Source organism: Mobula birostris, chromosome 20 (assembly GCF_030028105.1).
Source record: "Mobula birostris isolate sMobBir1 chromosome 20, sMobBir1.hap1, whole genome shotgun sequence".
Lineage (NCBI taxonomy): Eukaryota > Metazoa > Chordata > Chondrichthyes > Myliobatiformes > Myliobatidae > Mobula > Mobula birostris.
The window spans coordinates 29567696-29581625 of NC_092389.1; the positions used below are offsets into that span (position 1 = coordinate 29567696).

Below are 13930 nucleotides of genomic sequence, written 5' to 3' on the forward strand. Positions count from 1 at the left end.
ATGGCTACACCCACAACTGCCACTCTGTTTAAAGCTCACTACTTTTTATTGGTTCAAGTAAAACTCACTCCCAACGAGACTTGTTTTTTTAAAAGGCTCCTGCTCTGTTCAGATCTCGCTCTCTCAATTGCTACTTCAAAGTATGCAATTATTCATATTTTATGTTCCAATTAATCACATGTAAATGACCAACATATTGAACAAAACTAATCTACAAAATAATATTGTTAGAATACTTAGGAGGCAGCATTTCAGGTCAATAACCCTTTATCCAAGAGATTCAGTAGGTTTTAAACCGCATTGTCAACTCTTGGGGTGGCCTGAATCCAATATTTTCTAACACAGAAACGGTATCAACAGTTAGGCTGAACTTAAAGTACTGACAATGCCACACTCAACTTACCAAACAGCAAAAATATCCCAAACAAGATTATGTATGTCTGGCTAATGGAAAGTGGAAAGACAGATGACATACTGATGACTATTGCATGTACAGTAATGGCATATGACAGTGACAGGAGTTTCAAGTTAAAAAGATGAGATACACTGAGGCTCAGATTGAATTAAACAATTTTAATATACAGTAAAAGTACAGTACCAAAAGACAGCATTTACCATTAAATGGAGGTAGAACAACTCGGTTCACAATTTCCTATTATTAATTCTAAGCAAGGTATTTTTAAATAAAAGTCAATTTTAATAAAACTGATAAGAGGTTCGGAAGTTATTGACATTTTATTATTAACCTTAGTTTCTTGAGTTAATGTTGCATTTGGAAGCCATATACCAAGGTTTGTACTCATCCAAGTTGGTGCCCTTCCAAAGAAGGCAAAACCCACAGTTCATGGGTGAAGCTATGCTTTACTTCAGTCTTATTGAGGAAATGCAGGCCAACCAGAGACATGATAAAAGATACTGGAGTCATAATGCCTGTTAGGCAAGGGGTGCTGGCTACTCAACTGAGGGATCTTGGCTCGGGAAGGATCTCAATCTGATGTTGCAGATGACACAACCCAAGATAAGCTGTCTCAACTGAAACAGAAGGAGCTTAGAGAATCTCATTAGATTAAGGCAGGGTGCAGCCCAGGGATCTCACTTATACTTAACAGGAGACCAGATACATGTAGCGGGAACCCAGGGTGAGGGAAGAACTCCTTTCAAGACTGGGAACCTGAGCAACTAGGCACTCTGGGACTTGCTCATTATTTTCTAGTTACACCAGCTATTCTCCGTGCCGCAAGCTTCATCCAAATGCACTACATCGAAAAGTATTACACCATTTAATAATTTGTAAATGACTAACCATGAGCAAATTCTATCACCTCCATCAAAATGTCTTAAAAATGATCAACAATAAGTCCATCAATATCCTATAGGATTGATTTCAGATTGTCTTACAATCAACTAATCCCCAGTCACATAAAAAGTTTGATGGATAATCAGAAAATCATTATTTCAAACTGATTTTGTACATTTAAAACTTTTAGCAATTAAATATGATATAATTTATGCCTCATTAACTTAAAAAGATCTAGAAAATATGGAATCCCTCAGAAAGAGCCGTTCAGTAACTGATTCATGTGATCTACCCTTAGGATTGCATGATATAGGAAAAGTTGAAAGGCCTAACTACTACAGTCAAAGATATTCTATTGCTTCTCTCATGCTTAACCATTGAAAAAAATGAAAACTTCAGCCATCTATCTACAGTTCTTCAGGTGGTCAACACCATAAAAAAGAAATTCAAAGCATTAACTCAAGAATGAAAAACAGATAAATGTTGCTGACATTTAAAAGCAAAGCATCCCTATTACACCTATTTCAGAGTAGTAGAAAATTTACATCACAGGAAGCCATTGCATCAGAATTGGTTAATAAACATCTGTCCAGTCTAATCTCATCTTCAAGCACTTGATTGTCAGGTCAAAGCTCTCAAAGTACACTCCTCAGTGCTTTTAAAATGAGAGTTCCTGCCTCTACCACCCTTTCAGACAGCAAGTTTCAGATCACCACTGTGTACACTTGTTGGGTAAAATGCATGTTCACATTTCCAACACAGCATTACTGACAAAATCAGGATTACTTAAGAGAGTGGGACTATAATTAATATGGGAAGTGAGTCAAACTCCACTAAGTTAAGAGAAATGGTAATTTGTGAGGTAGAATGTTAGCATTGCAGGAAGAACGGAGTTACCATGTACAGATTAATGTAGAGTCAAACAGGTATGGTAGTGGACTAGTGTTAGGTAATGAGACAAGTAACCCAGAGATCTGAACTAACAATCCTGAGAACCAAGTCCCCACCATGATCATCATCATCATGTGCAGTGTCATATGACATAGGCAATCATGGTCTCATGACCATGCCTTCTTTTGTGTAGTGTCCTTACAAGACTGGTGACCCCAGCCATTATCAATAATCTTCAGAGATTGTCTGCCTGGCACCATGATAACTGTGGAATTTAAATAGAATTAGTAATCTGAAATTTTTAAAAAACACAGTTGGTCTTGGTAACAATAAAACTATCAGAACATTGTAAAAAAATCTACTTTACTGATGTCTTTCAGGGCAGAGATTTGCTATTCTTACCCAGTTTGGTTTACATATGACTACAGAATCACAGTAATATGATTAATTAGTAAATGCCTTCTGAAAAGGCCTAGCTTGCCTTTCATTCCATGGTCAATTAGAAATATATTTTTCCAGCAACGTCCAGATTCTGCAAAATGTATACATTTATTTACTGGGGGAAAGAATCTTAAAAATGAGCATACTACATTGAGCTGTTCAAGAGGGTGGAAGAACCAATCAACCTACCGCTCCAAAATAAGGATAAGGATGTCCTTTTAAATGTACACCAAAAGAAAATGTGGGTTTAAACATGGGACAATAAACATGAATCATCACAGAAGGGGCAAAACCAATATTTCAGTTCTCCACCCTTACACATCCCACAACACCTTTCAAAATAAAAGCAGGAATCACCAGGCCTCCCATAAATTCTGATCAGCCTGCAGAGGGCCTCTAGATGCTTCCTATTTTGTCACTTGTCCAGGTAGTCTTTAGGTTAGAGGCATTTAAACGGCAAAATTCCGTGAGTATAAAAGACATGGATCAGAACTTGAACTTGATTGTTCAAAAGGCTTCAAGTCCTGTAAACAGCTAAAAACATCAGAATTTCATAGAGATACAGCTAACAATAGCTACGTAATTGGAAGGCGAAGGATTATACATTTAGCCTCCAGAGTCTAGAAACTATTGTCCTTAAAAAGCTTTTGCTTGCAAGATCCTTCCTTATTGGAAAAGCTTCTGTTCATTATTTACTAATGATACAGCAATGCAGGCTCTGAAGAAGACAGAGTGATGCTTCAAGTGGATATAGACAGACTAAGCAAATGGGCAAGGAAATGAAAGATGGAATATGGAAAACATGAGGCTATCCACTTTGTTAGAGAAATACTTTTTTAAAATTTAAGTGCTTCAAATATGGATCACGACAAGTCTACAGACAGGTACAGCAAGTAATCAGGAAGATACATGGTAATAATGACCTTTATTAAGGCTTTAGTTTCATTAGGGTTGTAGTAAAACCATTGACTATTTAATGCAGGTTCCTACAAGAGTAGAATTGCCTTGCTCCAATTATTTCAGACCCTGGCCCTTTCCATTTGTACCAGCTTAATCTTCCTATCCAAAGGGCAGTATACCGACAATAGAGCGGAGGGAGGGAACGTTGACTCAGACCATGAGAGGCCTGCGTCGGGCATTTTCTTGCCTTACAAGGCGCAGATTGGAAGTCTGTGTAGGACGCCACTCCTTGCACAGACTAGAGCAATGTGTGGTTAAGTGCCTTGCTCAAGGACACAAACATGCTGCCACAGCTGAGGCTTGAACTAGTGACCTTGAGGTAACTAGACGAACGCCTTAACCACTTGGCCACGTGCCCAACAATAGAGAGAATGGAGCAAATGATCATCAGATTAATTTCTGGAATGGACATGAGAAGAGATTAAGTAGACAGTTCATAAGGTCTGGACTTTAGAGGACTGAGAGGTGACCCCATCGAAATGTACATGATATTGCAGAGTTCACATTTCCCCTGGGGTAACTGGAACCAGGAATCATATTAATAAAATAAAGGATGCTATTTGTGACTGAGATGAGAAGACACTTCTTCACCCAAGTAGTAGTGAACCATTGGAATTCTCCCCTCAAGATAGCTTCATTTGATAACAAGAAATATCTTCAGAAGATTAGAGATTTAGCAGGTGGGGCTAGTGCAGGGGTGTGCTGAGGTAAAAGATCAGCCATGATCTTACTGACTAGTGGAACAGGCATGGAAATCATACCTCTGCTTCTATTTTTTACATTTTCCCTCTGTGATTTTTCAAACTGCAATAAGGACCAAAAAGTTACAGTGCATCTGTCTCTTTGTTCTATATTCATGATCATTGGTGAAAGATTGTACTAAATGGCAGGAAATTCCCAATATCAAGAAACTTGAAATTCATCACTAAAGTAGAATTGAAAAAGTTGGGAGTAACACGCACAAAAAAACGCTGGTGAACATTCACCAGCATTTTCAGTGTGTGTTGCTTGAATTTCCAGCATCTGCAGATTTCCTCGTGTTTGTGTTTTTAAAGTTGGGAGTAACCTGCTTTAAATAGTCAATGGTTTTACCACATCTCTAATGAAACTAAAGCCATTTTCCTTCCTTAAATGACTCATGTTATAAAATGAATATAAGAGAATGGAGGAAAAGGACAGAAAATAAAATTTTAATCACATCCAGCTGAAGTGCAATAAGTGTTAGGAATTATTTCTTCAGAAGTGCTGTAACCGACAATCCCACAGAAAAATGGGGTGCAAGCTATGTCTGCTATTCAACAGCTATTTCCTATATTTCTTTACATAATTGTGGATAATAGAGGCCAGGCACTTACTGAGCAAAACCAAAATAGAAACTAAAAAACAAGATCGTTGATCTACTTTTAGCCACTCCCGTGAATTATGTAGGATCTAAGAGCACCTTTTTTTCCTCATTAGCATTCCTACAATTTCTTTTGCCAGGGAAGGAACACCACAGTGCTCAGCTCAGGCTACACAGCAGACCTTAGCAAACCAAAAAAAAACCCACCACCAACAGAAAGTCTTCCAGAGCTCTCAGGACAGTGTAAATGAAGCCATTATTCATGACTGATCAACAAGATTCCAAACTCTACAGAAAGTTAGGAAAATCAGAGGGATTAAATCTAAAAATTCTTAAAATTTGCAATGATTGTTATTTTTAATTAAGAGGAATTTCTAGTGGTAGTTGGTGTAATTAGTCTTTGATTTGGTAGATTAAATATCAAGTACCCTTTGCATCGAATGTTATTGCATGATTTTAGAGAAAACCCTTCACTTTGTTTTCTATATGTTTATACCTAGTAGGACAAAGAGTCAAGGCACACGTGAAACATCAAACCCGTGATCCACATGGAACTTGTTATTACACAGAGATGGAGCCTTCCCTGAAATTTGTTTTTCCTATTAGGACATTTATGAGCGTTGGATTGCCATTCTGACACTCCTCCTGTGCAGCTCTTATTATATCATCTATCTGCTCTTCATTCTCCAGGTTGAGTAAAAAACCTTTCCCGCCATATCCCTGAGCAACAGTGTGGTAATCTGTGAAGAAATGAGCAAACAACAATTAAAAACAAAAGGCATAAGTAAGTTTCCATTTTCTTAAGGCTACTGCACCTACATTTCATTCTGAATGCGGCTTTTTTATGGATGCATACTGGAATTCAACATAGATTTCTTGTATGCAATTTAATGCATGTTTCTTTTTCATATGCAGTTTGTTACTTATATAAATTGTGCTCAGGTTCCCATTAAATCACCTCCCTCTCACCCTAAACCTACATTCTCTAGTTCTTGATTCCTCAACCTTGGGGAAAACAGTGTGTGTATTCCCCCTATGTCCCTCCTGATTTTATACACCTCTATAAAATCAGACCTCACTCTGCTATGTTCCAGCGCATTAAATCCCAACCTGCTTAACCTCTCTCCATAACTCATACACTTTCATCTTCACTTTTAAACTATGTACTGTTTTACAAATGAAATACTTCGCAAAGATTAGGTACTTACTGATAATTTAAAACAAAAATCCCTCCAGCTTACTGTTCTCACTTTTGTTCTAAATTGAATTAGGCACTTGCGAAAATGTTTATTCATAATTAAAGAATTTTCCAACTCTTCAACTGAATAGGATTAGCTTCTATAAATTGATGATAAAATTGTGATATAAACATATGCAAGCATGGATTGAAGGTGGGTTGTCACATGGCATAAATGGGTCTTTTCTCGGCTGAGAAGGTGTAACTTGTGGGGTGTCGCAATGGTCAACTCTTGGCCCTCAGTTACTTACTATTTATACTAATGACCTGGAAGATTCAGCAGAGCACAAGGTATCTAAGTCGGCTGTCGACACTAAAATCAACTTAAAATTATGATGCAATGAGGAAATTTGGACTTTGCAGGATTTAGATAGGTTGAGTGAGTGGACTAAAGAATCAAGATTCAAGATTGTTTATTGTCATTCTTCAGCACACAAATTTTAAAAAAGACAATAAGCATAAAGAACACAATAAAAAAACAAAGATAACACCATAAATAGAAAAGTAAAAGCAATCCTATAAAACAAGCAACACACATCAAAGTTGCTGGTGAACGCAGCAGACCGGGCAGCATCTGTAGGAAGAGGTGCAGTCGACGTTTCAGGCCGAGACCCTTCGTCAGGACTAACTGAAGGAAGAGCTAGTAAGAGATTTGAAAGTGGGAGGGGGAGGGGGAGATCCGAAATGATAGGAGAAGACAGGAGGGGGAGGGATGGAGCCAAGAGCTGAACAGGTGATTGGCAAAGGGGATATGAGAGGATCATGGGACAGGAGGTCGGGGAAGAAGGAAAAGGGGGAGGGGGAAGTCCTTACTCTTAATAATTTCTCCTTTGGCTCCTCCCACTTCCTCCAAACTAAAGGTGTAGCTATGGGCACCCGCATGGGTCCTAGCTATGCCTGCCTTTTTGTTGGCTTTGTGGAACAACCTATGTTCTGTGCCTATTCTGGTATCTGTCCCCCACTTTTCCTTCGCTACATCGACGACTGCATTGGCGTTGCTTCCTGCACGCATGCAGAACTCGTTGACTTTATTAACTTTGCCTCCAACTTTCACCCTGCCCTCAAGTTTACCTGGTCCATTTCCGACACCTCCCTCCCCTTTCTAGATCTTTCTGTCTCTGTCTCTGGAGACAGCTTATCCACTGATGTTTACTATAAGCCTACTGACTCTCACAGCTATCTGGACTATTCCTCTTCTCACCCTGTCTCTTGCAAAAATGCCATCCCCTTCTCGCAATTCCTCCGTCTCCGCCGCATCTGCTCTCAGGATGAGGCTTTTCATTCCAGGACGAGGGAGATGTCTTCCTTTTTTAAAGAAAGGGGCTTCCCTTCCTCCACCATCAACTCTGCTCTCAAATGCATCTCCCCCATTTCACGCACACCTGCTCTCACTCCATCCTCCCGCCACCCCACTAGGAATAGGACTCCCCTGGTCCTCACCTACCACCCCACCAGCCTCCGGGTCCAACATATTATTCTCCGTAACTTCCGCCACCTCCAACGGGATCCAACCACTAAGCACATCTTTCCCTCCCCCCTCTCTCTGCTTTCTGCAGGGATCGCTCCCTACGTGACTCCCTTGTCCATTCGTCCCCCCCATCCCTCCCCACTGATCTCCCTCCTGGCACTTATCCTTGTAAGCGGAACAAGTGCTACACATGCCCTTACACTTCCTCCCTTATCACCATTCAGGGCCCCAGACAGTCCTTCCAGGTGAGGCGACACTTCACCTGTGAGTCGGCTGGGGTGATATACTGCGTCCAGTGCTCCTGATGTGGCCTTCTATATATTGGCGAGACCCGATGCAGACTGGGAGACCGCTTTGCTGAACATCTACACTCTGTCCACCAGAGAAAGCAGGATCTCCCAGTGGCCACACATTTTAATTCCACATCCCATTCCCATTCTGGCATGTCTATCCACGGCCTCCTCTACTGTAAAGATGAAGCCACACTCAGGTTGGAGGAACAACACCTTATATTCCGTCTGGGTAGCCTCCAACCTGATGGCATGAACATTGACTTCTCTAACTTCCACTAATGCTCCACCTCCCCCTCGTACCCCATCCGTTATTTATTTTTATACACACATTCTTTCTCTCTCTCTCTCTCTCCCCCTTTTCTCCCTCTGCCCCTCTGACTATACCCCTTGCCCATCTTCTGGGCCCCCCCCCCTTTTCCTTCTCCCCGGACCTCCTGTCCCATGATCCTCTCATATCCCTTTTGCCAATCACCTGTCCAGCTCTTGGCTCCATCCCTCCCCCTCCTGTCTACTCCTATCATTTTGGATCTCCCCCTCCCACTTTCAAATCTCTTACTATCTCTTCCTTCAGTTAGTCCTGACGAAGGGTCTCGGCCTGAAACGTCGACTGTACCTCTTCCTAGAGATGCTGCCTGGCCTGCTGCGTTCACCAGCAACTTTGATGTGTGTTGCTTGAATTTCCAGCATCTGCAGAATTCCTGTAGTTTGTGCTATAAAACAAGCAACCAAGTGTATGTACATAAAGTGACAGTAGGTGATGTGTATGTAGTGGTGGTGGGTGGGTTAATGGGTGGAAGGACCAATCAGCTTGACATCTTGAAGGAAGTAACTATTTTTGAGTCTGGAGGTCCTGGTGTGGATGGTGCGTAACTTGGCAAGTGGAGCGTTATGAGTGCAGGTGTGACAATATGCGCTTTAACATAGAAACATAGAAAATAGGTGCAGGAGTAGGCCATTCGGCCCTTCGAGCCTGCACCGCCATTTATTATGATCATGGCTGATCATCCAACTCAGAACCCTGCATCAGCCTTCCCTCCATACCCCCTGATCCCCGTAGTCACAAGGGCCATATCTAACTCCCTCTTAAATATAGCCAATGAACTGGCCTCAACTGTTTCCTGTGGCAGAGAATTCCACAGATTCACCACTCTCTGTGTGAAGAAGTTTTTCCTAATCTCAGTCCTAAAAGGCTTCCCCTTTATCCTCAAACTGTGACCCCTCGTCCTGGACTTCCCCAACATCGGGAACAATCTTCCTGCATCTAGCCTGTCCAATCCCTTTAGGATTTTATACGTTTCAATCAGATCCCCCCTCAATCTTCTAAATTCCAACGAGTACAAGCCCAGTTCATCCAGTCTTTCTTCATATGAAAGTCCTGCCATCCCAAGAATCAATCTGGTGAACCTTCTTTGTACTCCCTCTATGGCAAGGATGTCTTTCCTCAGATTAGGGGACCAAAACTGCACACAATACTCCAGGTGTGGTCTCACCAAGGCCTTGTACAACTGCAGTAGTACCTCCCTTGGTAAGAGGAATTTAAAAGGCAGACTGCTATCTAAATGGAAACAAATTGTACATAGGTGACTTTTAGAGGGATCTTGGTGTGGTGTCCTTGTGCATGTACTACAAAAAGGCAGTAGGCAGGTGCGGCAAGAAGTTAGGAAGTCAAAAGGCCTTCATTCCAAGGAGGTTGGAATTTAGAAACAGGAAGTTTTGTTACAAATGGGTGGAGGTGAGTCCACACATGGAGTCAGATGCACAATTTTGGTCCCTTTATTAAGGGAGGACAGACTAGCGTTGGAATCCCAAATGACATTCACCAGTCATGAGTAACTGAAGAAGTTGGATTTGTATTCTTTGGAGTACAGGGGAACGCAGGGAGACCTTATTGAAACATACATGATCTAAAGGGTATGACAGGGTAGATGCTGCAAATGTTTCCAGTAGTGGGAGAGACTCCGACAGGGGACTTAGTTACAAGGGAGTGGTCATTTAAAGCTGAACTACTTCTCTCAGGGGGTAGTGAATCTCTGAAATTCTCTACACAAGATTATGGCAGCAAGATCATTGGAGGCATATAAAGAAGTAGTATATAAATTTTCAAAAGGTCAGGGAATTCAGGAATGTGAAAATGCATAGAAGAGGAATTAAAGCCTGAGGTAGATCAACCATTTGATAAGGTACCCCATACAAGGCTTATTGAGAAAGTAAGGAGGCATGGGATCCAAGGGTACATTGCTTTGTGCATCCAGAACTGGCTTGCCCGCAGAAGGCAAAGAATAGTTGTAGACAGTCATATTCTGCATGGAGGTCGGTGACCAGTGGTGTGCCTCAGGGATCTGTTCTGGACCCCTAGTCTTCATGATTTTCATAAATGACCTGGATGAGGAAGTGGAGGGATGGGTTAGTAAATTCGCTGATGACACAAATGTTGGGGGTGTTGTGGATAGTGTGGAGGGCTGTCAGAGGTTACAGCAGGACATTGATAGGATGCAAAACTGGGTTGAGAAGTGGCAGGTGGAGTTCAACCCAGATAAGTGTGAGGTGGTTCATTTTGGTAGGTCAAATATGATGGCAGAATATAGTATTAATGGCAAGACTCTTGGCAGTGTGGAGGATCAGAGGGATCTTGGGGTCCGAGTCCATAGGACACTCAAAGCTGCTACGCAGGTTGACTCTGTGGTTAAGAAAGCATACGGTGCATTGGCCTTCTTCAATTATGGGATTGAGTTTAAGAGCCAAGAGGTAATGCTGCAGCTATATAGGACCCTGGTCAGACCCCACTTGGAGTACTGTGCTCAGTTCTGGTCACCTCACTACAGGAAGGATGTGGAAACCATAGAAAAGGTGCAGAGGAGATTTACAAGGATGTTGCCTGGATTGGGGAGCATGCCTTATGAGAAGAGGTTGAGTGAACTCGGCCTTTTCTCCTTGTTCATAGTCATAGTCATACTTTATTGATCCTGAGGGAAATTGGTTTTCATTACAGTTGCACCATAAATAATTAAATAGTAATATGTAAATTATGCCAGGAAGTAAGTCCAGGACCAGCCTATTGGCTCAGGGTGTCTGACCCTCCAAGGGAGGAGTTGTAAAGTTTGATGGCCACAGGCAGGAATAACTTCCTATGACACCCAGTGTTGCATCTCGGTGGAATGAGACGGAGGATGAGAGGTGACCTGATAGAGGTGTATGAGAGGCATTGATTGTGTGGATAGTCAGAGGATTTTTCCCAGGGCTGAAATGGCTACACGAGAGGGCATAGTTTTAAGGTGCTTGGAAGTAGGTACAGGGGAGATGTCAGGAGTAGGTTTTTTTACGCAGAGTGGTGAGTGAGTGGAATGGGCTGCCGGCAGCGGTGGTGGAGGCGGAAACGATAGGGTCTTAAGAGACTCCCGGATGGATACATGGAGCTTAGAAAAATAGAGGGCTATGGGTTAAGCCTAGGTAGTTCTAGGTAAGGACATGTTTGGCACAGTTTTGTGGGCCAAAGGGCCTGTATTGTGCTGTAGGTTTTCTATGTTTCTATGTTTCTAACCAGTCATACTGAACAGCACAACAAGCTTCAGAGGCCAAGTGGACTACTTTTGCTCCTATTTTCTTATGTTGTCATCTTTCCCCCTCTCCCCCTCCTATTCATACAACAGAAGAGCAAGTGGTGATGTGAAAAATCCTATTGAAAATTGAATTCCAAATTCCACTGTCAAACAACCAGCTACGTACCAGTGTATGCCAAGTCACATGCCACGCTGCTACCTAGCAACGGAACCTGTTCTCGAGAAATCTGGGTCCAGCCCGCATCATTACCCACCACAGCGATTACAGGAGTCTGAAAAAAACAGCAGATAAAGAAAGGGGAAAATAGAAATTCTGATGCATACACTATTGGGCTATTATGCATTAAGATCCCTGCAAACATACATCATGAGTTCTGTTTTAAAATTATTGGAAATACAAACTAGTAATGTAGAGTAGTGAAGCAGCAGTTACAATGTGATTATATAAGAGACTTTGATTAATATCAGCTAGTGAACCTATCAGGATAGTTCTCCCTCCCTGATACCAGCACTTATACTGTGACTTCATCCCAGAGTGGTGGTCAGCAAAGGCACATTCCAGCCTACTCCAGTCAGCTTCAGCTACAGCCTTCTCCTATGCTGCTCATGGAGTCCAATGGAGCATTGTGTTTGTTTGCAGACTCCAAGCAGGGGAATCAGCTAGTTGAGTATACAACAAGTTAACCTTGGCACAAGCAAATCAATTGCCATACAAACTGATAGGAGAAATTGGCTTTCTGCAGAAAGACAAGCTATTTTGATGATTTACTCCAATTTTAGATGCATGAAATTTTAGGTGCTTTAAACTAAAAGAAACCTGATAATTTGACATTCAAGTTTCTAACTGAATGCTTGTGAATATCAAAGGCATTCACAAATATCATAGGCTTCAACCACACTGACAACTTCAATGGCTTGTGTATCTGGGGCTTGGAGACACACAGGCTGTCAAAATGGTACAGGCAGTTCAACCAGCTATCTGTGCTGAGGCAGCACCCACAATGCAGTCAGCCATACCAATATGTTGGGAGCCTGGTTCTCAATTGAAACCTGCACCAGGAGACAAATACATGCAGGTGGCAAACAATTCCAGGAGAAAGAAAGACCTGCCTCATTCTAATTATTCACATCTTAACTCTAAAGCTATAATAACTATGCAACTTTAACATATTAAAAATATTTCAACGTGTCAGAAGACTGCAATTGGACAAAAATTGACTTGACTGGAAGAAGGAAATTTTAGATAATGTACATACTTCCAAAAGCTAAGAACAAGCTGCCCCAGGGCTGACTCAATTATGGTCCAGGAAACCCAAGCAGAAACTATTCTGACAAGAATAGTCTAGATAGACTGGATGTGTACAGGATGTTCCCAATAATGGAAGATTTTAGGACCAGAGGGCCCAGCTTCCAGAATAGAAGGACATCCCTTTAGAAAAGAGATGAGGAATTTCTTTAGCCAGATGGTGGTGAATCTGTGGAATTAATTGCCACAGACAGCTGTGAAAGCCAAGTCATTAGGTAAATTTAAAGGAGAAGTTGACAGGTTTCTGAAAAGTAAGGCATCAAAGGTTACAGGGAGAAGGCAGGAAAATGGGGTGAGGGGAAAGTAAATCAGCCATGAACACCTGGCGGTCAGACCCAATGGGCCAAATGGCTTAATTCTGCTCCCATGTCTTATGGTCTAAGAAAACTAATATAGTGCAAAGAGATGGCTGACAAAAAGGCAGCATCAAGACAACCTGTACTTTTATGCCCAATGGTGGCATGCTGGTAAGATATCATTTAGGGGGAGACTGCACTCAGCATCCAGCCCAAGGTTTTGTAATAAAATTGGTTAATTTTAGCAAAAGTACAACACTTACCTTGTGTCGTTTAAAAGTGTCAAATTCTGCAATACTGTAGCCCAGGGAACCATCCCCATAAATGATCCAAACCTAGAAAAATTAAACACAGATTCCGATAGAGCAGAGCCTTGCATCATTACCTTAGACAGAGAATGCAGCAAGAATTGTAAAACTGAGTCTATATTTTAAAATTCTGATGTTAATGTTTGTGAATTAAGTCAATTGATCTCTCAGCAAGTTTACCTTGCATAGAGTTGTAGAATCATACAGTACAGGTATAGGCCTTAAAGCAAACTACATCCATATCAACCATAAAGTACTTATGTATAATGCTAAACTCGTCCCATTTATCAGCACTTGGTCCATAGCCTTCCATAAATTGACAATTCAAGTGTTCATCTAGATACTATTTAAATATTGTGAAAGTCTCCATCTCAGGCAGTGTGTCCCAGATTCTAACCACCCTCTAGGTGAAAATATTCTTTCTTGTATTTCCTCTAAACCTTTAACCCTTAACCATACTGCTAGTTTTAGACACCTCTGCTAAGGGGAACAGTTCTTTTCTGTGTGCCCTATCTACATATCTATCAGGTCACC

The 13930-nt window shown here is 41.5% G+C and overlaps 1 protein-coding gene across 2 annotated transcripts in view; it reads right to left on the reverse strand.

Moving 5' to 3' along the window:
- Positions 1–564: 564 nt before the first annotated feature.
- ilvbl (ilvB (bacterial acetolactate synthase)-like) overlaps positions 565–13930 on the reverse strand; it is a 105827-nt gene continuing 92461 nt past the window's right edge. For both annotated transcript variants that reach the window (XM_072238407.1, XM_072238406.1), the window contains exons 13-15: positions 13352–13423; positions 11653–11758; positions 565–5671 (exon numbers count right to left, since the gene is read on the reverse strand). In XM_072238407.1, coding sequence (XP_072094508.1) covers positions 5493–5671; positions 11653–11758; positions 13352–13423 — 357 coding nt within the window. In that variant the 3' untranslated portion in view covers positions 565–5492. The remainder of the gene's footprint in view (positions 5672–11652; positions 11759–13351; positions 13424–13930) is intronic.